The 24,909-nt window shown below is 41.5% G+C and overlaps 1 protein-coding gene across 1 annotated transcript in view; it reads right to left on the bottom strand.

Annotated features, from left to right (window-relative positions):
• Positions 1–24,909, bottom strand: part of RHEB (Ras homolog, mTORC1 binding) — a 47,880-nt gene that overhangs the window by 18,480 nt on the left and 4,491 nt on the right. The window contains exon 2 of the mRNA XM_060108677.1: positions 2,365–2,436. Within this exon, the coding sequence (XP_059964660.1) occupies positions 2,365–2,436 (72 nt within the window). The remainder of the gene's footprint in view (positions 1–2,364; positions 2,437–24,909) is intronic.

Raw genomic sequence — 24,909 nt, forward strand, 5'->3', positions numbered from 1 at the left:
AAAAAAAAAATAATAATAATAAAATAAAATAAAAGAAGATGACATAGTCGCAGCATTTTTGCTTTTGCAGTGATACTTCACAGAGACGTGTTACTACTGAATGTTTGACAGAAACAACCTGTTCTATATTATAAAGTTAAGTATAAAAAGAATCCCCAGATTTACAGAGTACTGTGTTTCTTAAAACCATAAAACTACCCATTCATTTATGTTGCTAGCAAAGAGTTTATGATAACCATTCCCTTTCTCATTCCTTGTTATCTCTGAACAATGTTTTTCTACTAAATCATGGGGGAAAGGGTGGAGGAAGGATTTCTGCCCTGTGTTTGACGGTCAGAAGCCTGGTAAATGGAATGTGATGTCTGTATATGTCTCATGAACTTTTAAGGGATTCATACTCTGACAGTCATTTCTGCTCTTGCCTAAAGATTTAATAAATACTGTTAATTCATTCTTTACTATTTAACAGTAAGTATTAGATAGGTAAACATTAAAATCATGATTAAAGTTGATGCTGACAGCCTTCAAAGTAGGGTCATATCATTCTGTTTTTGAGATACTATCAAGGTAAGAAAGTTGTACTTTCACTGGGTCCATTTCTTACATATAAAGAAAATGTATTTATATTCAACACCATGACTCTCCTTTCAACTCAATTTTAAATAGCACGAAGATACACAATTATAAGAACCACTTTTATGGGCAGAGCTTACCACGAAAACTATCTTCTATTGTTCTATGACTAAAATTCCCAAATGAGCCTTATCTCTTTAAGGACACAAAATTAAAAATTGCTACATACAGCAAATATTAAGGGCAAGGTCACGGCTTTCTTCTGTTCTTAGCGCAGTGGTGGACGACCGAACCTGATCAGGTAGCATTAAAACGAGTCTGCCCCTCGCACCGGCAGACCATCACGTGTCAGCTAACAGATCAACACTGCGTGAGGTCAGCACTCCTCCCTCCTGATACCGGCAGGGCTTACTTCAAACTCTCTTCCCAGAGTTAGCTTAGCAACCAACAGCTTTCCTTCCCTGCCGCCAGCACACCAGGACACGAAGGACAGCTGAATACTTTAAGCCAGAAGCTGGCAAACTCTTCCTGAAAAGGGCCAGACAGTAACTATTTTAGGCTTTGTGGGCCATATGGTCTCCGCGGCAACTACTCAACAGCTCTGCCACGGTACAGCAAAGACAGCCATAGACGGTGTAGTGTAAGGGAACAAGCAGGACCGTGTTCTGATAAAACTCTAGGGTGCTGAAATCTAAAATTCACAGAACACTCACATGTCACAAACATTATTCCTTTTCAAATATTAAAAATGTAAAAACCATTCTTTGCTCATGGGCTGTACAAAAAGGCAATGGGGCCTTTGTGACCTGCAGGCCATAGTATGTCCATCCCCCTGTTGTAAGCTTCTTCTTAAGTCAGTCTCTCTTGCAAGCTTTGGGCAGGTGAAGTCTGTGAATCTAGCTGTTAAAGTCCATGAACCTAATTAAGTCGGCTTCATGTCTAACATGCCAATCAGGCTTTGACAAACCCCACGTTTAAATCTATGTGCTCCTGGTGATAAATCCTAGGTAAGTCCTGGTGCCCAGAACCTAAGAAGACTGGTTCCAGGGCCTACCTAGGGTTCTAAGGTAGCACAAAACAAGACCAGCTTCCCTGGATGGAAGTGTTTCAGGTTCTCTTCCATGATCCCTAGAATCAAGACTTGTGTCATAGTCCTAGAGTCCTTCAGGAAGATTCTGAAACCATGGACTGAAACTAGACGAGGTAAAGGCTGTGACTGGTTCTGGTCTTGGGTGCTTTTTTCTGCACATGGCCTGAAATGCCAATAGGCTTTGGGAGCCAACTTCTCAGAAAATGCTGCGAGGGCTCTCTCCAATCCCGGACAGCTCTTTTCTCCACAGCCTCCTCTCAAGTCTTTAGAACTAGAAGGGGTTGGGGGACTAGTGCTTCTACAAGAGTAAGGTACAAAAGATCTGGAGTGTGTTCATCCTTTCTTTTTAAGATTGGAATCCCTAGAAAGGGCTACTGTTGAGAAGGAAAAAAAAAAAAAAAAAAAAGATTCTGCTCTCTACTTGTTTTCTTAAAGCAGCATCTCTAATATGAGGTTCCAATGTAAAAATGGATTCCTATGCAGATGAATAACAATTTCTAGATGGTGGGACCCAGACACTGAATAAAATTCATTCAGTGTAAAGTGGGTAAAGCTTTTGGAAGCTTTTTTGGGCCCCCAGTTGGACATCTATAGGTTTAACTGAATACCCACTGCAATCAAAGGCTCCAGGAATACACAGTGGCTGTTTGTAGGCAAAAAGCAGGCTTCTCAGTTTATAAATCCTTGAAAACAATACTTACTGTTTTCTATGGTTGGATCGTAGGAATCAACAAATTGGCCTTCAACAAACTGAATCGTCAATGAGGATTTCCCTATAAAAGAGAGCAATAGATGAGTACGTGTTGGCATATTAAGGTAAAAAAACTTTAATTCTACTATTTTACCAAGAAATACTCTAAATGGAAATAAATTCCATATATACTATAGGAATTTAAGCAATTACGCTATTATGAATTACACATGTCTGTGACATTAACAAACAGTACTGACCAGTAGGCATATCACGTAGTTTGTCAAAAGTAAACAAACTCTTAAACAAGGTTTAAGCTAATTTCCTCTGGTGTCCCTGAGATATGGCTGTTAATTTTGAACTCGAAATTAATAAAGCATGATCAGTTTCTTTGGGCTCTTCACTTATGGCTGTTATAAGTGTTACTAAGTAGTTTTTAAAGAGGATAATCTGAAAGTATGTGATAAAAGTCGGTTTTTAAAACTTCTTCAAGGTAGAAATTCTCTCTCAATCATTCAGTATTGAAGGCCTCACAATGTCTGGCACACAGAAGACAATAAAGAAATGCTCTGACTTCACAAAATCACCAGTAATAGTTAAGCCTATATGTTAACAAATCAAGAACCAGAGCCCCAAGTTCTCACCCCCCTGTTAAATTTCTACTGGAGGACTTTAGAAGATACCCTGTGAAGAAACACTGCAAGAACACAGGCCACATTACAGCCATCGCTCCCCTCAGACACCAAAATCCGAGGATACTCAAGTCCCTTACATAAAATGGTGTAGTATTAATGAACTTATTTACAAAACAGAAACAGACTCACAGACACAGAAAACAAATTTATGGTTACCAAAGGGGGAAGCTGGGGGGAGGGATAAATTAGGAGCTTCGGATTAGCAGATATATACTGCTAAACAGATAAACAACAAGGTCCCACTGTATAGCACAGAGAACTACAATCAATATCCTGTAATAAACCATAATGGGAAAGAATATGAAAAATAATATATGTATAACTGAATCACTTTGCTGTACACTTGAAACTAACACGTTGTAAATCAACTATACCACAAAAAAAAGGCGTAGTATTTGCATACAACCTAGCACATTTTCCCACATACTTTAAAATCTCTAGATTACTTATAGTACCCAATAATACAACGTAATTGCCATGTAAACAGTTGCCAGCGTGCAATAAATTCAAGCTTTACATTTTGGAACTTTCTGCCCCCCACCCACCATATTTTCCATCCGAGGTTGGTTGACCCCCGGATGTGGGGCGAATACGAAGGGCAGACTGATTTTATCAGCAGGAAGTAGGAAGTGGTCCCTCCCTAATTTCACCCCAAACCCTTCCTTCTCTCACGCGTCCGCATCCTCAGATCATTATTAAGCACACACTCTACATGCTCGCCGTATCTCATGGAACTTCCATCTCAAAGGAGGCGCAGGGAGAACCAAGGAGAGAGGTTTGGTAAAACGAGTTTTACACTCCTGGGGTTTGGGTTGGGCCTGTCCTCCTCCAGACCACGGAGAGGTGCGGTCCACAGGGGGCACAGTGTTCTCACACCAAAGGCAGTCCCCATACACTCAAATTAACTAATACGCGAGCTTATAAGTAGGGGCTGCTGGGAGACAACGAGAAAAGCCCCGAGTTGGCAGGCCTGCCCGCTCCTCACGAGCAGCTAAACACCGTTCAGAGCGTCTCCAGAATGACGAACAACTGAAATCCTTCTCTACAAAGCAGCCTACAAGAGCTCTTGAAAATTAAATGTTACTTCCCTGCATAAAATCCTCACCGCCATCAGAATAACCCCCAGCTCCTGCCCACAAGCCCGGGCTCTCCCCGCGGGTGCCCTGCTCTGCCCCCTTCCCTACCTCATCTGCTGCCCTCCCTCCTCCTCCCGGGCCCTCCCAGGCTCCAGTCACATCCTCTGTCCCTGCCAAGTTCCTGCCCGCCTTTGTGCCTTTGTCCCGGCCATCCCCCAGCTCTGAGCGTACAGACTCCCTTTCATCGTTAATCTGGCCTGCGCTCAAACGTCCCTTCTCCGAGACCGCCCCACCGAAGGTGGCGCCAGCTCCCTCACAGTCACTCTCTCACAGCCGCCTTGTTTTCTTTCTTTTTAGTGCTTAAAGTTATCTGAAATTCTCTTCTTTCACTAATTAGTCTACCAAGACCAGCGCAGTGCCCAACACACTGTAGACATGTGGGCTCAGACCTCCGAAGGGCACACTCACACACTCAGATACTACAGAAGGTGTCAGTTTATACACATGACTAGGAAACACAGTTGTAGTCTGTGTTGGTGTCCAAGCACGGGCCTGCCTGTGACATAGGGATACAGTGGTAGTCCAGGAACGCCACATACTTCAAACGGATTGTGTTAAAAGGAAACATGTTATATAAGCTAGCCCATAAAGGAGCATTTAGCTCAAAATACAGCAAAGCTATTTTCTGTAATGAAAGCAGCAAGGGAAAAAACCCTCTTTTGTAAGTTAGCAAAACTGAAAAATTTTAGAAAGAAAATAAACTTTAGAGCTTTTGAAGAATTAAAAACAATAGGAATTAAAACTGATTTTTAAAACTTTTAAAAAGCAGAACTGGATTAAAAATAGTGAAAGAAAGAGGGTGTGATATACATACTAAGTTCCCCCAGAGAGGAGGGAAACCAGTAGGAAACACTGGATTAGACAGTAATAAACCATTATGTACTGGCACCAGCTAAGTCTCAACAGCCTTACTTGCAGGGGTGAGGGGAGGGGGAGAATAGCTTCAGGACTGATGGCGTGAAATTTCAGAAGCCACAACCAAAAGCAAGTTACACACAGTAAACAAGACAGCATGAGATAAAGTGCAAAGATGGAGTTATAGATAACACCTGGACCGCACTTAAAAATACAATTATTGGCACATATCCCAAGAAGAGTTCCTCATTTGTACCTTTATAAAGGGCATAAATTATTTGACAGGCTAAATGGACATTTAACCTGAAAACACAAGTAATTATTCTGGCAAAAGCAGACAATGTAGTTCAACCCAAATCACAATGCAGGTTGACAGCAAACTATCACCTTCACGAGTAACTGGGACACCAGATTTAAAACTGCAGTTCCTCAGGGGGCAAGCTGGACTTCTCAATCAGATTGGTCCTCGGAAAAAGGGATTATTCATTAGCAGAAGCAGGACCGGAGAAAAGCTAGGTCTCCCTTGGGTCTCTCATCCTTGGACTCTCCCCTAAGGGAGGTCATTAATTACTTAAATTAGGAAGGGACAGGGAGGCTACATTTGCAGACTTGACACAGTGCTTTTCTACGGTTTCCATTAAAAAGTAGAATTATACAGAAGACAACTAGTGCTGAAATCTTTACAAGTCAGCACTAAATGATAATTATTCTTAGCAAATAAAGTCCACTGCTCATAGTGTTCTCAGGCCTGGTTCTAGTAATGTCTGGCTTTCAGAGACGTCCTTACCATCCTCATCCTCCAAAGCAGCAATTCAGCTCTTTGGTCAAGTTTCGCAAGCAGTTTGCTTGCAGCAGCTACAAAAGACTTTGTTGATCTACAGCAAATTATGTTCTTTACTTGAGCACCTTTAAAATTTTCCCCTCATAATAAGTTCATACATTTATTTGGCTTTTGTCCTTATCAAATTCAGATTCTGAAACACTAGTTATTTCCTGAAGATGTTTCAACAATGATCATGCTCTCGAAAGGTGCATTAATTTGTACAATCTGAAGAGAATCTCAACTCCAGATCAACTCTTTGGAGAAATGTTATATGAAAGCAATATAGGAGTGATCTGAAATAAATGGAAAAGCAGCACGTGCCCAGATGTGAGTTTATCAACACAGACATAAATCACTCGTTTTATGATATAACAGTACTATAAGAGGTTTGAAAATATATCTCAATATCCCACAATTAACTTCCAAATATTTTCCCTCAAAACTAAGAACCGCCTTAGTTTTAAAAGTCATAAAAATTATTTTTAAAAAGATTCTTCTGAACTTTTACCAGGTGAAAATAGCATTGTCATATATATATATTTTGCAATGGTAATTTAGCACAATAAGTTTTTTCACCCAGTATTTTCACAACAGAAGATATACCTTCAAGGTTGTTAACTGAATCTCTCACACTTCACAACTGTTATAAAATAGGCACTATTTATACAAACGTTTTAATACTTTTCAGATTAATTTTGAACAACTTTTCATGCTTATTCTCCATAAAGAAAAAAAATTACTTATATATCACTCCCCACCCCTAAACCACCATCCTCTGGAACAGCAGACGGTCACTTGTTCATGGGGATAAAATGGGGAGGAGTAGGTTTCAATCTGCTAGGCTATCAAATCGTTGGGCAGAAGGGTCCGTCAGGACCAACGTCACGCACCTAGCATACAACCCATCCCAAGAACTGCTTTCATTTTTACCTTGAGTCCTTAAGCTTGCCTTATGGGACTTTGACGTCCATGCAGACGAATTCCAAGCTTATGGGGTCTTGCCACCAATAATAACCACCTCCACACACTTCAGCAACCACCTCCTCAGCACAACGTGAAACACCCAGACGACTCCACCTCCAACCCTGCACCTCCCGCGAACCAATCAATAAGCAGGTGGTGCGTCTTCCCAGGGCCCTCACCTTCTGACTCCCATCACCTAATCCAGACCATCTCTGGAAGCAATGTTTTCAAACCAGGGGTTGTAACCCACCAGATCATGAAATCAACATACTGAGCTAGGACCGGCACCGTTTTTAAAGAAATAGGAACACCAGAGTGGACTGCAAATAATAAAGTCGTCATGGAACTTCTCAGTTATATAAACATTTATGACTGGGTCACAATGTACAATGTATTTCTTACTACAGACTGAAGCCCAAAAAGTTAGATATACCCTGCTCTACGAGTCTCCTGAATCTCCAATCTCTACCACAGTTCACTTCCTTCCCTATCAGTTTAAGTCCCAAGATAAATCACTGTGCAGCAGCACTACTCTTTTATCAGAACCTGTCAATTTCCTTTCTCTGGGCTGATAATTCTATGATCTTAATCTAATCTTCGGCCTTTTGTGGGCCTGTTGAGCTCAGCTGCAGAAAAGCCCCCAACCCTGTGGCTTGGCAACCATTCTCAAGCTGTGGCCTTTCCCCGCTCTGTCCTCTGTCTTTAGGAATCCTTTCTGAGTGTCCCTTTCCCAACAAAGCAGCCAAGTGTGGTTCCAGCGGCATCCCAGGGCAACTACTGCAACTGCAAATTCCTAAGCCCCACCCAAACCTCCCAGGCAGGAATATTAACAAACCCCCACTCATGTGCTGCATCCTAAAGTTTAAGGTGCCAAGTTCAAATGTGACCATTCTAAATCACCTACCTCCTCCTGTCTGCAGGGTGTTCCCAAATCCTCCAGTTCCTCCCAGCAGCTCAGATCATAAGCATCTAAAGAACACACAACATGGGCCAGGAACTGGGACACAGCCATGACTACAAGCTGGGGCTGAACCTCAGAGGGAACTTCTGTGACACCGCTGTCTTCCACTCACCTTTGCCTTGGCTCTGTGCACGTCAGACAGTGTGGAGGGAGCCCCTGGTCTGTGCAATGCAGCCCGCCTGCCTGGCCCTCTTCAAATTATCACCATGGCGCAGAGGAAGCGGGCAGCACACCCTTCTTTCCACAGAAGCGATTCCAGCCCCTGGGCTCCACATCCCATCCCCGCTCCTGGTCTCCTCCAAACCTTCCTCCTGAAACAGTTCTAAACACATTCTTTGTTTCTCTACTGGTTTAACTCCAATCCATCTGGTTTGTTCACATGCCTCTGACATACTTATTAAATATGTTTAAAAACCCAGGGGAGCAACCCTGACTTACGTTCCCCTTCTGCTCTCAATGCTATAGAAAGACTTGGCTGGGTGTTGCAGCCATTGGGTGCTATATCGCTGACCACAGAGCTGAGCGCATGCTCCAGAAAATGATCGCAGTCACTTAAAGCTCTACCCCACTAACCCAGATCAAACGCAACCATGGGGGTGCATGTGACCTGCATGTCCTGTAGTAATCTGACTACAATACCTGACAAAAAGTGTGTAGCCTCTGGTTTGAGGAGCCTTGAAGTAAAATGTCAGGAAAACAGAGGCTAAAGCTACGGAGGCAATTAAGGAAGAGCAGCAGCTCTTTCACTTAACAAAAGAAATCAAAGAACAGTGAAGCATGCAATGTGTAACAACAATTCCAAGAAACTACTGGCCAGAGGCACGCTGTCACTTTGGGATGTCTGCCTCCATAGGGACCAGATGCTGACACAGCCACCAAGCTGCAGGTGGTCTATTCTCCCCTCCAGTTCCCCAGAGCTAAATGGTTACACTACCCGCACTGAAACCTGGACTTGTAGCTTCATCAGTTACAGACAGAAGAGCTGCACTATTCACTTTGTAAAATAAGGAGGTGCGTTCCCCAGCCTGTCCAAACACCTTTTTTCCTCCCGGTTCTGCCTCACAACGGCTGTATTTTTTTGTGTGTGTGTGTGCGGTACGCGGGCCCCTCACTGCTGTGGTCTCTCCCGTTGCGGAGCACAGGCTCCGGACGCGCAGGCTCAGCGGCCATGGCTCACAGGCCCAGCCGCTCCACGGCATGTGGGATTTTCCCAGACCGGGGCACGAACCCGTGTCCCCTGCATCGGCAGGCGGACTCTCAACCACTGCGCCACCAGGGAAGCCCTGTATTTTTAATAGTGTCAAGCTCGGTAACATTTCATTCCATTCTGAATCCCGAGTTTTCAAATCCCTGACTATGGATTAATTCATTAATTTCTCAAATAGCTATTAAGCAGCTATTTTATGTTCCAGGCACGGTTCTAGGCGCTGGGATATATCAGCAAACAAACAGACAGAAATTGCTTGGTACATAAATTCTAATAGTGAGAAGTATATTAAAATAAAAAAGCACAATAAATGCAATAAATTGGAGAAAATATGTATCTATTCCTTGTAAACAAAAGAACATAACAAATAATTACCATGATTTTTTGAAAATAAATTTGTTTTATTTATTTATTTTTGGCTGTGTTGGGTCTTCACTGTTGTGCACGGGCTTTCTCTAGTTGAGGTGAGCGGGGCTACTCTTTGTTGTGGTGCGTGGGCTTCTCATTGCTGTCGCTTCTCTTGTTGGGGAATCACGGGCTCTAGGCACATGGGCTTCAGTAGTTGTGGCTCATGGGCTCTAGAGCGCAGGCTCAGTAGTTGTGGCGCATGGGCTTAGTTGCTCCACGGCATGTGGGATCTTCCCGGATCAGGGCTCGAACCCATGTCCCCTGCATTGCTAGGTGTATTCTTAACCACTGTGCCACCAGGGAAGCCCACCATGATTTTTTAAACTAGTGAATGAATGGATCTAAGCAATGATGAGGAGCAGCTATTAATGCTGCAAAAAGAGAAATAACCAGATATTATGGGCGTCCTGATACAAACAGACCACTACCCTGGTAGCAATTTTAAGGAGGCTGGGGAAGGAAAAAGAGAAAGAAACCATCTAAATCTGACCAAACTGCTAGATTTAACTACCAATTTACAGGAAATAATGGGGGACAAATGAACATCTTGAATACTATAGGATGCAATAGCAAAACCCAGATTCTAGGTAACACTTCAGGTAACCCCTATATACCAGAATTTCTAGGGTGGGGCCCATGCTTCACTCAGTATTTTTCAAACTCCTCCAGTGATTCCAGCGTGTCTGGAAGTTTGAAAACCAGTGTTCTAAAGCAGGGCTTCCCTAATGTTAAAGAATAAACAGTTCTCCTAGGGACCACATTAAAGTGTAGATTGTTGATCTATTTGATCTGGAGTCGGGTGTGGGATTTTCCATTTCTACCAAGCTCCCTGGTGATACTGATCTCCAAACCAAGTTCTAAAGTTTAGAATACTGGTTCACAAACTTACCTGCACTCCGGACACACAGAGGGAATTCCAAAAACTACTGGCTGGGCCTCAACCTCAAGTAATTCTGATTTAATTATTACAAGGTGCAGCCAGGGCACGGGGATTGTTAAAAAGATCCCTGAGTGATTCCAATGTGCCAAAAGTTTGAGAACCCCTGGACGAAGGTCAAGGGTGGCAGGAAAAAAGAGATGGAAGAAACTCTGTTCTTGAGTTGACTGACTAGTCAACCGCTAGTCTTCCATTTATGTGAATGAATAAACCTTATTCTTTAAGCCAGCATGAGACAAATTATTTCGTAGTCAAAAGCATACTAATTGATTGCAATAGAACTGAAAATTTTAGCATCTTCTTATAAAGATCACTCAAATCACTCCTCTTCTATTTGATAAATTCGTATTTTAGAGTGATAGGCGTCTTCTCTGCTTTAAGAAACATTACTTATCACTTGACTCTACACCCACTCTTAACTGACACAATCTGGAAGTAAAATTTCTCAAGGGGGACTTCCCTGGTGGTGCAGTGGTTAAGAGTCCCCCTGCCAATGCAGGGGACATGGGTTAGAGCCCTGGTCCGGGAAGATCCCACATGCCGCGGAGCAACTAAGCCCGTGCGCCACAACTACTGAGCCTGCGCTCTAGAGGACGCGAGCCACAACTACTGAGCCCACGTGCCACAACTATTGAAGCCCGCTCACCTAGAGCCCATGCTCTGCAACAAGAGACGCCACTGCAAGAAGCCCGCGCACTGCAATGAAGAGTAGACCCTGCCTGCTGCAACTACAGAAAGCCCGCGCGTAGCAACGAAGACCCAACACAGCCATAAATAAATAAATATATAAATAAATTAAACAATTATATATATATAAAAAATTTCTCAAGGAACAAACCAGTGATGGCTTCTAATAATTGACTTGAATGATCCTTGGAAGAGGCCAGAGACAGAAACTTAAAGAAAGCTGCTGACCAAGCACTGGGGTCATATTTTTTATGTGTGTGGGATGGGGATGGCAAATGGGACAGGACACAGTCCTACCAGGAACCAAGCAAGCTCCCCACAAGAGGACTGTGGACTGGGGCCAGATGATGGCCAGTGAAAAAACCCAGTAGAAAAGAGTGAGTAAAGATGGGAAGAGGGCAGAGGAAGTAAGAGGAAAACAACTCAAACACCAATCTGGTGGGAATCCCAAATTCCCAACCACACAGAAACTCTATTACTAAGAAAAAGCAGCCATCAGAATAATTGGAATAGGTGAAATTAATCTTATAAAGGTCTGTGAAGACTGTAACTAAGCATGCTCAGAGTTTCCAGAGATTATCCAAGGAATTGCTTCTGCTTTTAAAAATTTATGAAAAAACAGATTAAACATGATCAAGTGAATATGAAAAAACTTTTTTTTCACAAATGCTCTGTTTAAAAAAAATCTAGGTAACATCTTTTGAAATAAGTTCCTACTATTTGACATAAAATACATTTCAAGTAAATAATGGAATAACTGTGGTTATCGCCACAGGGCAAAAAGCATTCACCACGTAATAATCAACTTTTCCCATTTCCAGGACTCCATTTATTCTAAGAAACATCATCTGTTAACAGCAGCTTTGCGGGGCAGGGGTTGATGAGAGCACACTAGTAAATTAAAACCACAATACACCCTGGCATTGAGGAAATATAATTAATAGAAACAGGACTGTGGGTTAAGGTTCAGGATTTGAATTCAGGTTATGGTGTGAACCCCAGCTGTGTCTCTGGGGAAGTTAATGCCTTTGTGCCTTGGAACCCTCATGCATGTGATGACTAAACACACTACACCTTAAGTCCACACACATCGACTGATCCTATTCCATAATAGGATTCTATGATCACCTGAATTCTGAAAAAGATGTCAGTATGATACACCTGATTGCCACCTACAAGGATCCTGTAATCTTAACAGAAAGGAAGGCACCTATGTGAAAAGTCAAGCACACCCCGCCCCCCACAGGATTAGAAAGTGGCGGTGGTGTTTTTTTAAAAAGAACAGCCAGGGAGTTTCCCGGTGGTCCAGTGGTTAAGACTCCGCGATTCCACTGCAGGGGGCATGGGTTTGACCCAAGGCTGGGGAACTAAGATCCTGCATACCACGCGGTGCGGCCAGAAAAAAAAAAAGGAAGAACCACCACTGGAGAATTTCTACTGAGGCGAGGGACGTGAGAGGATGCAACACTAGGGAGATCAGGATGAAATTATGAAAAATGGACTAGAAATGAAAAATGGGCATTTTAAACTGCTTCAAAATAGGTATTTAATACAAACCAGAAAAGGAAAAAAATGGAAAAATTGATCTGTAAGGGAAACAAGAACCTCAGAAAATTTAAAAAAGAAACAAGTATGTACTTGATTTCAAGACTTAAGAGGAGACTACAGTTATCAAGACGTGTGGTATTGGCATAAAAATAGACATATAGATTATTGGAACAAAATACAGGCTCTATAAATAAACCCACACATATAAATGATCAGCTGATTTTGGATAAAGGTGCAAAGGCAATTCAAGGGAGAAAGAACAGTCTTCTTCAACAAGTGGTGCTGACACAATTGGATATCAATATTAAAGAGAAAGAGCCTGACCATATCCCATATAAAAGTAGAGGATAAAAACCGGATCACAGACCAACTGCAGAACCTAAACTATGAAACTTCTGGAAGAAAACACAAAAGAAAATCTCTGTGAACTTGAGTTAAGAAAGATTTCAAAAGCACAATCCATAAAGAAAAAAAAGGATACATTGGACTTCATTGAAATTAAAACTGGTCAGCAAAAGATTCTTAAGGGGATGAAAAGACAAACCACAGACCTGGAGAAAACATGTGCAACACACATTATCCGACAAAGGGCATGAATCAGGATATGTAACAAACTCTCAAAATTTAACAATAAGAAAACCACCCAATTAAGCATACGAGCAAAAGATTTGAACACTTTAACAAAGAAAATATTCAAACGGCAAGTAAGGACTTCCCTGGTGGTGCAGTGGTTAAGAATCCGCCTGCCAATGCAGGCGACACGGGTTCGAGCCCTGGTCCGGGAAGATCCCACATGCTGCGGAGCAACTAAGCCCCTGTGCCACAACTACTGAGCCCGTGCGCCACAACTACTGAGGCCTGTCCACCTAGAGCCCGAGCTCCGCAACAAGAGAAGCCACCACAATGAGAAGCCCGCACACCGCAATGAAGAGTAGCCCCAGCTCCGCTGCAACTAGAGAAAGCCTGTGTGCTACAACAAAGACCCAATGCAGCCAAAAATAAATTTATTAAAAAAAATAAAACTGCTGCTAATCAAATTATATAAAAAAGGCAAGCAAGCCCATGAAATGCTTATGCTTATCATTATTCATTAGGAAAATGCAAATATAATTACAGTGAGATATAACAAATCTAATTAATAATGTCTACAATAAAAAAACACTGACAATACCAGTACTGGAGAGGATGTGGAGCAACTGTTCTCTTTTGTGGGGATACAAAATGGTACAGTCACTTTGGAAAAAGTTTTTTAAAAATAAAACACACATTTATCAGATGACCCAGCAGTCCCATTCTTAGGTATTTTTCCAATTGAAATGAAAACTATGGTCACACAAAAACTTGTATGCATATACCTGTAACAGCTTTATTCATAATTGTCCCAAAGTGGAAACAAACCAAATGTCCTTCAACCTGTTACTGGATAAACAAATTATATTAAATCCACACAAAGGAACACTACTCAGCAATAAAAAGGAATGAACTACTGATAGACACAACAACATGGATAAATCTCAAATGATATTCCATTTATATTACATTCTGGAAAAGACAAAACTATAGGGACAGAAAACAGAAGGGGGTAAGGGCTCTACAGGGGCACAAGGGCATTGTGGGGGGTTGATGGAACTGTTCTGTGTCTTGTGGTTGTGGTTACATAACTATAGAGTGTTTGCTAAAACCGAGCCATACACAAAAAGGGATAAATTTTACTGTATGTAAATTGTACTTCAAGTTTAAAAAAGAATCTTAACCTTTACCTCAGACTCAAAAATTAGCTGGAAATGGATCACAGACCGAAACTTAAGAGCTAAAACAATTATACTTCTAGAAGTAAACATGAGAAAATTTTTATGATCTTCAGATAGGCAAAGATTCCTTACATGATAAAAAATGAGTAAACCATAAACAAAAAAACTGATAAACTGGGCTTTAACAAAATTACAAATTTCTGTTCTTTGAAACATAAGAAAATGAAAAGGAAGCCATGAACGAGGAGAAAATATTATATATATATGAAAAAGAACTATTATTCAGCACACATAACTCAATAAAAATAACCCAATAACAAAGGCAAAACACTTGGACACTTCACAAAAGAAGATATACGAATGGTCAAGAGGTATATGAAAAGACGCTCAACGTCATTAGTCATTGGGAAAAGTCAAATTTCCATGGCCTACCACATCAGTACTGCTAAAGAGTTAGAAAACTGACAATATCAGATATCAGTGAGGATGGGTCTCATTTGTTGCTGGCGAGAGTGTAAAATGGTACAAATGCTTTGGCAAACTGGTAGTTGCTCAGAAAATTAAAAACTTAATACATGTGACCCAGCAACTCCATTCCAAGGTGCTTACCAAAGAGAAATGACAGTGTCAACAAACATACAACAGATGCTCATCAAAGCTTTATTCTTAGCAGTGAAACACTGGAAACAAGTGACTGGAGAAACAAATTATGGTATATGCATACAACAGAATACTACTCAGCAATAAAAAGAAACTGCTTATATATCTGACAACATGGATGGATCTCAAAACATTATACTAGGGCCTCCCTGGTGGCGCAAGTGGTTGAGAGTCCGCCTGCCGATGCAGGGGATACGGGTTCGTGCCCCGGTCTGGGAGGATCCCATATGCCGCGGAGCGGCTGGGTCCGTGAGCCATGGCCGCTGAGCCTGCGCGTCCGGAGCCTTCGCGTCCGGAGCCTGTGCTCCGCAGCGGGGGAGGCCACAACAGTGAGAGGCCCGCATACCGCAAAAAAAAAAAAAAAAAAACAAAAAAAACCCCAAAACATTATACTAAATGAAAGAAGCCACACAACAAGAGTATTTATTGTGTGATTCTATTTATGCGAAATTTTATAACAAGAAAAACTAATCGATAGTAATGGAAAGCAGATCAGTGTTTGCCTGGGAGTGGGATGGGGTATGAGGGAACTTTTAGGGATGATGAAAATGTTTTTTATTTTGATTGGAGTAATGGTTTTACATAGGTGAATAAATCAGTCAAAACCCATCTAAGTTTACACTTAAAATGGGAACTTTATTAGACATAAATTACACCTCAATAAAACTTGATTTTTGTTTTATTGAAGTATAGTTGATGTACAATATTACCTAAGTTACAGATGTATAATATATTGATTCACAATTTTTAAAGGTTATACTCCATTTATAGTTACTATAAAATATTGGCTATATTCCCTGTGTTGTACAATATATCCTTGTAGCTTCTTTTATACGTAATAGTTTGTACATCTTAATCCCCTACCTCTGGGTTGCCCCTCCACCCTTCCGTCTCCCCACTGGTAACCACTAGTTTGTTCTCTGTAACTGTGAATCTGCTTTTTTGTTATATTCACCACTTTCTTGTATTTTTTAGTTTTTAAAAATTTTATCATTTATTTTAAAATTTTGGCTGCGTCAGATTTTTGTTGCGGCATGCGGGACCTTCGATGCGGCAGGCGGGATCTTTTCGTTGAGGCACGTGGGCTTCTCTCCAGCTGTGGTGCACAGGCTCCAGGGCGCGTGGGCTCTGTAGTTTGTGGCACATGGGCTCTCTAGTTGAGGAGCACGGGCGTAGTTGCCCCGCAACATGTGGATCTCAGTTCCCCAACCAGGGATCGAATCGTGTCCCCTACATTGGAGGGCAGATTTTTTACCACTGGACCACCCGGGAAGTCCCTGTTGCATTTTTTATTTTCCACATGTAAGTGATAGCATACAGTATTTGTCTTGGAGGGTATTATGCTAAGTGAAATAAGTCAGATAGAGAAAGACAAAACTTGATTTTAAAACAGGTATAAAAAGGCAAGACATTTATTTTTTTTTACAAAGCATAATAGGATAGTGATTAGCTATGTGACGGTAGCAGTTTTCCTGGTCTGTTTCCTCATTTGTAAAATAGATATAATAACAGCACATACTTTATAGGTAGCTGTGAAGATTAAATGAAAATATCGATACATGCAGAATATCTGCTATGTAATAATAATGACATTTATTGAGGACTTATTACATAACCACATTCTAGACGTTTTCATTTAATCCTAGTCTCACATTCTAATAATTATACCTAATATATTAACTTGAAATCTAAGAAAATGATATACAGTAACAACTACTGAAGCTAAATCCTCAAACGCACATGAAAAAACATCAAGAAATGTAAGAATACACACACATACCCCTAATGCAGAAAATTACTGTTTCAGTAATCACTGTGTAACAAACACCTCAAAACTTAGTGGCTGAAATCAACAACTATTTCATTTCTTCCTGATACTACAATCAAGGCTGGGCTCGGCTGGCTCCTCTGCTGGTCTTAAAGTCACCCCTTGGCTGCCTCCGCTGGTGGGAGGCTGGGGGCCAGACTCAGCTGGGAGGGCTGGACCTTCTCCCTTCCCACATGTCTTCTAAGGTCTCTCCCCCATGTTCCTCGAAGCTCCAGAGAACACAGAAGCAGAAGCTGCCGACTTCTTAAGGCTTGAGCCTGGCACTGGCCCATCATCATCTCTGCAGTGTCTTGCTGGTCAGGAGTGCCACAGGGCCAGGACATGAGTAAGTACCAGGAAGGTGCTTCTCTGGGAGCCACTGATGGAAGGACATCAATAAAAGGGACCAGGTTTGCAAACAGCAGAGAAAGACTACAGAATCACCTGGGGTTGTAAATGGATGCCAACCTGAATATCATCGTTAAAAGGGCTAGAATAACAACGAACCATATGAAGGTTTCTTTAACAATGTGTTAAAGAAAAATTGTTCCACAATACACGATACCAATTACATGCTGACTAAAAAAATGTGTAGTTCTGTCCCCGGTGGCGCAGTGGTTAAGAATCTGCCTGCCAATGCAGGGCACATGGGTTTGAGCCCTGGCCCGGTAATATCCCACATGCCGCGGAGCAACTAAGCCCGTGCGCCACAACTACTGAGCCCGCACCCTGCAACGAGAAGCCACCACAATGAGAAGCCCGCGCACCGCAACGAAGAGTAGCCCACGTTCACCACAACTAGAGAAAGCCCGCGCACAGCAATGAAGACCCAATGCAGCCAAAAAAAAAAAAGTGTAGTTCTGTCAATAGCAGCATTGGTTATTGTTGCCTTTTTGAGGGGGCAGGGTGAGATGTATATATATCAGGGTCACCAAGGAATCTTTTGGAAAAAAAACACAAAACACCTCACCATTCTAATTTTAAAAAGGGTGCCTAAGGAGTTCCTGTGTGCTCTGCAGAAGTGCTTCCTGTGATTCTAATATGCATCCCCATCTCCATGTCTCCACCACATACAGAGTCAGATGAGGGCATGTGATACAGATAATCCAAATTTTAACTGTTCACCAGAACCTACAAGTGAGACACTGTTTTAAGAGTTTACGACCCAATTCCTGGAAATCCCCGCCTCTTCCCCAAAATAGTTGGAATAATTCTCCCACTTATTAGCCTATGAAATTACCTAACCTATAAAAACTAACCGGGCTTCCCTGGTGGCGCAGTGGTTGAGAGTCCGCCTGCCGATGCAGGGGACACGGGTTCGTGCCCCGGTCTGGGAAAATCCCACATGCCGCGGAGCGGCTGGGCCCGTGAGCCATGGCCGTTGGGCCTGTGCGTCCGGAGCCTGTGCTCCGCAACGGGAGAGGCCACAACAGTGAGAGGCCCATATACCGCAAAAAAAAAAAAACAAACTAACCACCCCATATTTCGGGGCCTCTCAACTTCTAAGATGGCCCACACTCTGTCTATGGAGTGTGTATCTCCCTGAGTAAACCTTCACTTAAAAAAGTTCACAAAACATTTTCACATGAATTATCTCACTTGTTCCTATGAATTAAGCAGGGTTGACATCATCTTATTCTCTCTCACACTCTCTTACCAATTTTCAAAAAACAGATGCTAGGAGAGAAAAAAATTAAGGTGCAATTATTATTTTGACAAAGAGAATAACCACGCAACACTGGTTCACAGAATTACTACTCATTCAAATACTTTTTTTAAAATATATAAATTTATTTATTTATTTTTGGCTGCGTCGGGTCTTTGTTGCTGCATGCAGGCTTTCTCTAGTTGCAGTGAGCGGGGCTACTCTTCATTGCAGTGTGCGGGCTTCTTATTGCGGTGGCTTCTCTTGTTGCGGAGCACGGGCTCTAGGCGCGCGGGCCTAAGTAGTTGTGGCTCACGGGCTCTAGAGTGCAGGCTCAGTAGTTGTGGCGCACGGGCTTAGCGGCTCCACGGCATGTGGGATCTTCCTGGACCAGGGATCGAACCCGTGTCTCCTGCATTGGCAGATGGATTCTTAACCACTGCGCCACCAGGGAAGCATTATTAGGTGTTTACTATTGCCAAGCACTAGGCTACCAGATACATTCCACTGAGGAAAATAAGAGAAATAAGTTTGTACCATAACATGAAGATCTGAATTACATAAATGAAGAAGTTTGTTAACTGTCTGGGTTATTAAGCTAAAAGGAAAAAAAGAAAGTGCTGACAAGAAAGGCCATGGACCTGCTTCCCTAAAGATTTTAAAAACAGGATATTCATCTCTCTGGGATGATTTATAGGTAAAGCCAAGTTGGAAGGTAAGGGAATAGAACTGATAAACTGCAGTCAATTGTATGTTTGGCAACAAGGAAGAATGAATTTTGCTAGATTTGTGGCCAAAATAGGGGAGAAGGCTGGGGGTCGGGTGGGAAAGAGCTAGAGAAAAGCAAACAAGAGATAAATTCCTAAATTATAAAACAACCTTTAATGAGAACATGGAGTTTAAGACTGATCAAAACTAGTAATAGGGCTTCCCTGGTGGCGCAGTGGTTGAGAGTCCACCTGCCTATGTAGGGGACGTGGGTTCGTGCCCCGGTCCGGGAGGATCCCACGTGCCACGGAGCGGCTGGGCCCATGATCCCTGGCCGCTGGGCCTGAGCGTCCAGAGCCTGTGCTCCGCAACGGGAGAGGCCACACCAGTGAGAGGCCCGCGTACCACAGAAAAAACCAAAAACAAAAAAAAAAAACTAGTAATAAAAAAAAATTAGGAAAATGAATTGAGACATAAAGCATATTTATCAATCAGCATGAATGGTTATTAATAAAGATTATTTCTTCAAAAGCTCTTTAAAACTGCATTGACTCCACATACTAACACCAGTCCATCCCTCACCATACCTGTGCTACCTTATGGAGTTTAAAGATGTCCCACACCAGTAAATGCTTTAAAAACACCAGCCAGTCATTATTAATAGTAGTAACTGCATGCTGTGGCTTCCTCACTCGACTGAAGCTCCCTGGGGGCACAGATCAGGACTGCCCTGTCCGTGGTGGCTAAGTACACAGTGCCTGGCACACAGTAGGGACTTAGGTTACTCAAACATGTAATGAACACCTATTTGAATAACATGTGATACACTTAGCTCACACACTGCCCTCTTCAACCAGTCATTTGAGCAATTCAGTCCTTTGAGGGTCTGAAATCCTCTGGATAGCTGACAAAAGTCCTGGACTCCTTCCCCAGAAAATATGCACCCAGTCTCAGGCAAAGCTCATGAAGTCCAAGTTAAGAACCACTACTCGAAGTGGGCACCAGAACTGAAGACAGCGCTCTGCCTGGGGTTCAGAGCTCGGCCGAGCTAGTTTACGATGAGAACCCATCAACTGAACTGCTCAGAAAATTAATCCAGGTCTCTCCATCTGTACATGCACAGGAGATTCTTCTGAAATGTAAACGTAAGACTTCCCATCTGTGGCCCTCCTTTCCTCCAGCATCACCTCAGTGATGTTCTGTTCTGAACTTCTGCATGGCTCTCCTCTGAGGTCAGGCACTCCTGCCCCCTGGTGTACTCAAGGCCATACTCACACCTAGTTTCTTCCCAGAAGGTGGGCTGGAAATCCACTTCTACCCCCACCACGGAGCACCATATTTTAGTGTGGTGTGTCCAGTCTGCCAAGGTCATTTTGAACCCTCCTCCATCTGGATGTTAGCCACCATGGCTGAATTTTGCCAACTAGGTTTTTCGTTCAGTCACTCATACAAATCATGAACAAGACTGAAGAGAAGCTGTATTTTTAAATACCCTTTAAAATAAATTCCGAAAGTGATTTAGATTTGAAAACCAGCAAAATACTGGCCAGATGCATTTATATCCAAGACATACAAGTCTAAGAAAAGCATTTTCATGTCCTAAAACTATATTAACTGTAAAAGTCACAGTTAATTTCATCTCCATGTTCACAAATTATTTACCGTGCCTTCAGGTAGCTAACATTCAACTTTGAATCCTGCAAAAAGCAGGATCATAACATAGCTTGTTAAAGTACCTATTTGTTTCAAAAGTCCCTGAGGAGTCTTTCTGCAAGTAAGAAAGCTCAACAAAAAGACAAAATGGGGGAGCGGGAGCAGGGAGGTAAGAGGGAACTCAATTATATCACGGTTAGGACACCAACCAACCAAGGACCTGCACGAGTTTAGTTTTATTAGGATCCTTAAATCACCCTGCTTTCTCACTTGCCCACAGAGTGCAATACAAGGTTTCCGGCACTTCTGCTCTAAACTAATACCAATTTAGACTTCAAATTCCAACGCCTTACATGGCGCTCTCTTTTATCAGATGCCCAATATATATTTAAGATTATTAAAACACTAAAATAGTATCCCTGGACCTTTGTGTTTGAGATATTAAATTAAATTTTTAAATCAATCAACCATTCATGCCAAAGGTACCGAAGAGTTTACATTCTCACGGTTATCAGTTTAAGACAGAAACTGTGAGTACTCTACTGTTAAGACTTAATTTGGTCCTTCAAAGTAAATTAGAACTAAGAATAAAGGTTCCCTCAAGTGTGAGCACTAGAGATTTCATAATGCTTTTAACTTGCACAATCAAGTCCATGTTCAGTTATGATTTATTCAAATAAACAGGTACAATCCACTCATGGACAGTATTAAAGTTATTAACTCTCTCTTCCAGACCCTAAGCTAAGGAAACTGTTGTACCCTTTTGACTCCATAATCACAGGTAGAGATGGCTATTTCTCATTTTGTGATAAGGTTGCTGATACTTGTACTTGAAAACCATGTTAATTAGCAGACAGATCCTGCTGTGCTGCCACCTTGAAATTTTTGTTACTCTTTGGGAGCGTCACTAGTAACGGGTCAAAAACCAAGACTTCACCCCAAACTACACAACAATCAGAGTCCAAGTCAACCGGCATTTAGACGTCCTAACTCTCCCCAGGCTTCAGTGATTCACTGCTTATTACACAGGAGGAAAGTTTCCCTACAGTCCCTGTACAGCCAGCTCCTGACCACCTTTTCCAACCCCACTTCCTCTTCCCACCTGGCAACGCTTAGCCGCCCCAATCCCTTCCGTTGTCAACATGTCAAGTTCTTTCCCGCCTCACCATCCTGGCCTCGTCCAGTGCTGCAGGGCCTCTCCTGGAGTCTCCTCTAAGACCGCGGTCACCGCATCCCCTTGAACAGGAGTGAGTAGCAGTCTAGCAAGATCCCGCACACCATGCTTCGATGGTTCTCCAAGTACAGTCTGCACAACTCTGGGGGTCCCTTGAGACTTTTTCAGGGGGCTCACAAGTCAAAACTATCTCCATAATACCATATATTATTTTCCCTTTCCACTATGTTCATATATGCACAAATGGTGCTAAACCAGTGGTGGGTAAAACTGCTAGACTGGTGCCCCTTAGCACAAATCAAGACAGTGGTCACAAACTGGAGAGGACAGTCATTGTATTCTTCACCACCGTGCCCTCACAGCAAAAAAGGAAAAAAAAAGTCAAGCCATTTTTACTTAACAATGTCCTTGAGGAAGTGGTAAAAATTATTTATTTTGTTAAATCTTGACCTTTAAATACATGTCTTTTTAACTTTCTGCAGACAAAATGGGATGTATGCATAAAGCATGGCTGCTACACACTGAAGTGTGACGCTGTCTGGGAGAAAAGCACTTGTGCAACGGTTTGGGAAGTAGTCTGAAACAGACACTTTTATCATGGAACACCATTTTTACTTGTAAGAATGACCAACAAACTATCATTGTTTCAGATGTGGGTATCTGGCAGACGTTTTCTTGGAAATGAAAGAAATGAGACTGTCATTTTAAGTAAAACTGGTAGCATTTTGCCAACAATCAAATTCGAACTCTCAAGAGGAATTAGAATTCTGCATCACTCAGAGTGAACTTAACAGCTTCCCAATATTTAGATTTTTCTGAGATTGATGGTGATATTAAAAAATGTCATTTAAAGAAATATCTGTATATTGAAATGCATCAAAATGTGGAAGGATCTGCATAACAGTAAACCAATATTTTCCAATTACCAACATACGATGTTCCCAAATCAGGTATGGGTAGCAGATCCATTCAAAGTGCAAACAAACCAACAGAGTTCAGTGTAACAGAGTAAAACAAACTTCATCCACGTGAGTTTAGATGCTACAACTAACTTCTAACAAACTAGCACTTATGGAGTCTTGGTTCGATGGTGTCAAAGAATACCCACAATTACCGGAAAAAGTAGTATTAAAATGCTTCTTCCTTTCCCAGGTATGCACCTGTGCAGGCTCGTATACTTTATTAAAGTAACATATTGCAATGGAATGAATTCAGAAGCACATATGAGAATTCAGCTGTTTTTTAAACCAGGTATTGAAGATACTTGCAAAACTGTAGAACACCATCAAAATCCCAGGTGCTTTTTTTTTTTTGGCAGAAATTGATAAGCCAGTCCTAAAATTCGTATGAAAATACAAGGGACTCAGCATAGTCAAACAATCTTAAAAAAGAATTAAGTTAGAGGGCTCACACTTCCGTATTTTGAAACTTACCATAAAACAACAGGAATCTAGACAGTGTGATACTGGCACAAGGACCATATAGATCAAAGGAACAGAGTCCAGGAATAAACCCGTACATTTATGGTCACGTGGTTTTTGACACGGATGTCAAGACAATTCAGTGAGGAAAGAATAGTCTTTTAACAGAAGGTGCTGGGACAACTTGATATCTACATACAAAAGAATCAACTCCTATCTCCCAACACATACAAAATTTAACTCTGAATAGATCATAGACCCAAATATAAGAAATAAAAGTATAAAACATTTAGAAGAAAACACAGTGGTAAATCTACATAGCCTTGGATTGGGCAATGGTTTCTTAAATATGACACCAAAAGTATAAGTGACAAAAGAAAAAATAAATAAATTGGACTTTGTCAAAATTTAAAATTTTTGCTTCAAAGGCCACCATCAAGAAAGTGAAAAGACAACCCAAAGAATGGAAGAAATTATTTGCAAATAGTATATGATACTTCACACCCATAAGGATGGCTAGTACAAGAAGACAGATGAGCTAATTAATTATTAGAGAAATGCAAATCAAAACTACAATGAGGTACCACTTCACACGGGTCAGAATGGCCATTATTAAAAAGTCCACAAATAAGAAATGTTGGAGAGAGTGTGGAGAAAAGGGAACCCTTCCCACACTGTTCGTGGGAATGTAAGTTGGTGCAGCCACTATGGAGAACAGTATGGAGATTCCTAAAAAAACTAAAAATAGAACTACTGCATGACCCTGCAATGCCACTCCTGGACATATATCTGGAAAAGATGAAAATTCTAATTTGAAAAGATACATGCACCCCTATGTTCATAGCAGCACTATTTACAATAGCCAAGACGTGGAAACAACCTAAACGTCCATTGACAGATGAATGGATAAAGAAGATGTGATACATATATACAATGGAATATTACTCAGCCATAAAAAAGAATGAAATAATGTCATTTGCAGCAACATGGATGGACCGAGAGATTATCAAACTAAGTGAATTTAAGCCAGACAGAAAGAAAAATACTCTATATCACTTATATGTGGAATCTAAAATATGACACAAATGAACTTGTTTACGAAGCAGAAACAGACTCACAGACGTACAAAACAAACTTACAGTCACCAAAGGGGAAAGGAGGTGGGGGGAGGGATAAATTAGGAGTTTGGGATTAGCAGATACAAACTATTATATATAAAATAAACAACAAGGTCCCACTGCATAGCACAGGGAACTATATTCAATACACTATAATAAACCATAATTGAAAAGAATATGAATATATACATACATTACAGAATCACTTTCCTGTACACCAGAAACTAACACAACGCTGTAACTCAACTGTATTATATGTCAAAAAAAATAATAAAAAATAATAAAAATTAAATAAAAAGATAACAAGCGTTGGTGAGGATGTGGAGAAATTGAAACCAATTTCAACGGTTGGCTGGAATGTAAAATGGCTGGAAAACAGTTTGACAGTTCTTCAAAAC

This window comes from Mesoplodon densirostris, chromosome 9, assembly GCF_025265405.1.
Source record: "Mesoplodon densirostris isolate mMesDen1 chromosome 9, mMesDen1 primary haplotype, whole genome shotgun sequence".
In the NCBI taxonomy this organism is placed as follows: domain Eukaryota; kingdom Metazoa; phylum Chordata; class Mammalia; order Artiodactyla; family Ziphiidae; genus Mesoplodon; species Mesoplodon densirostris.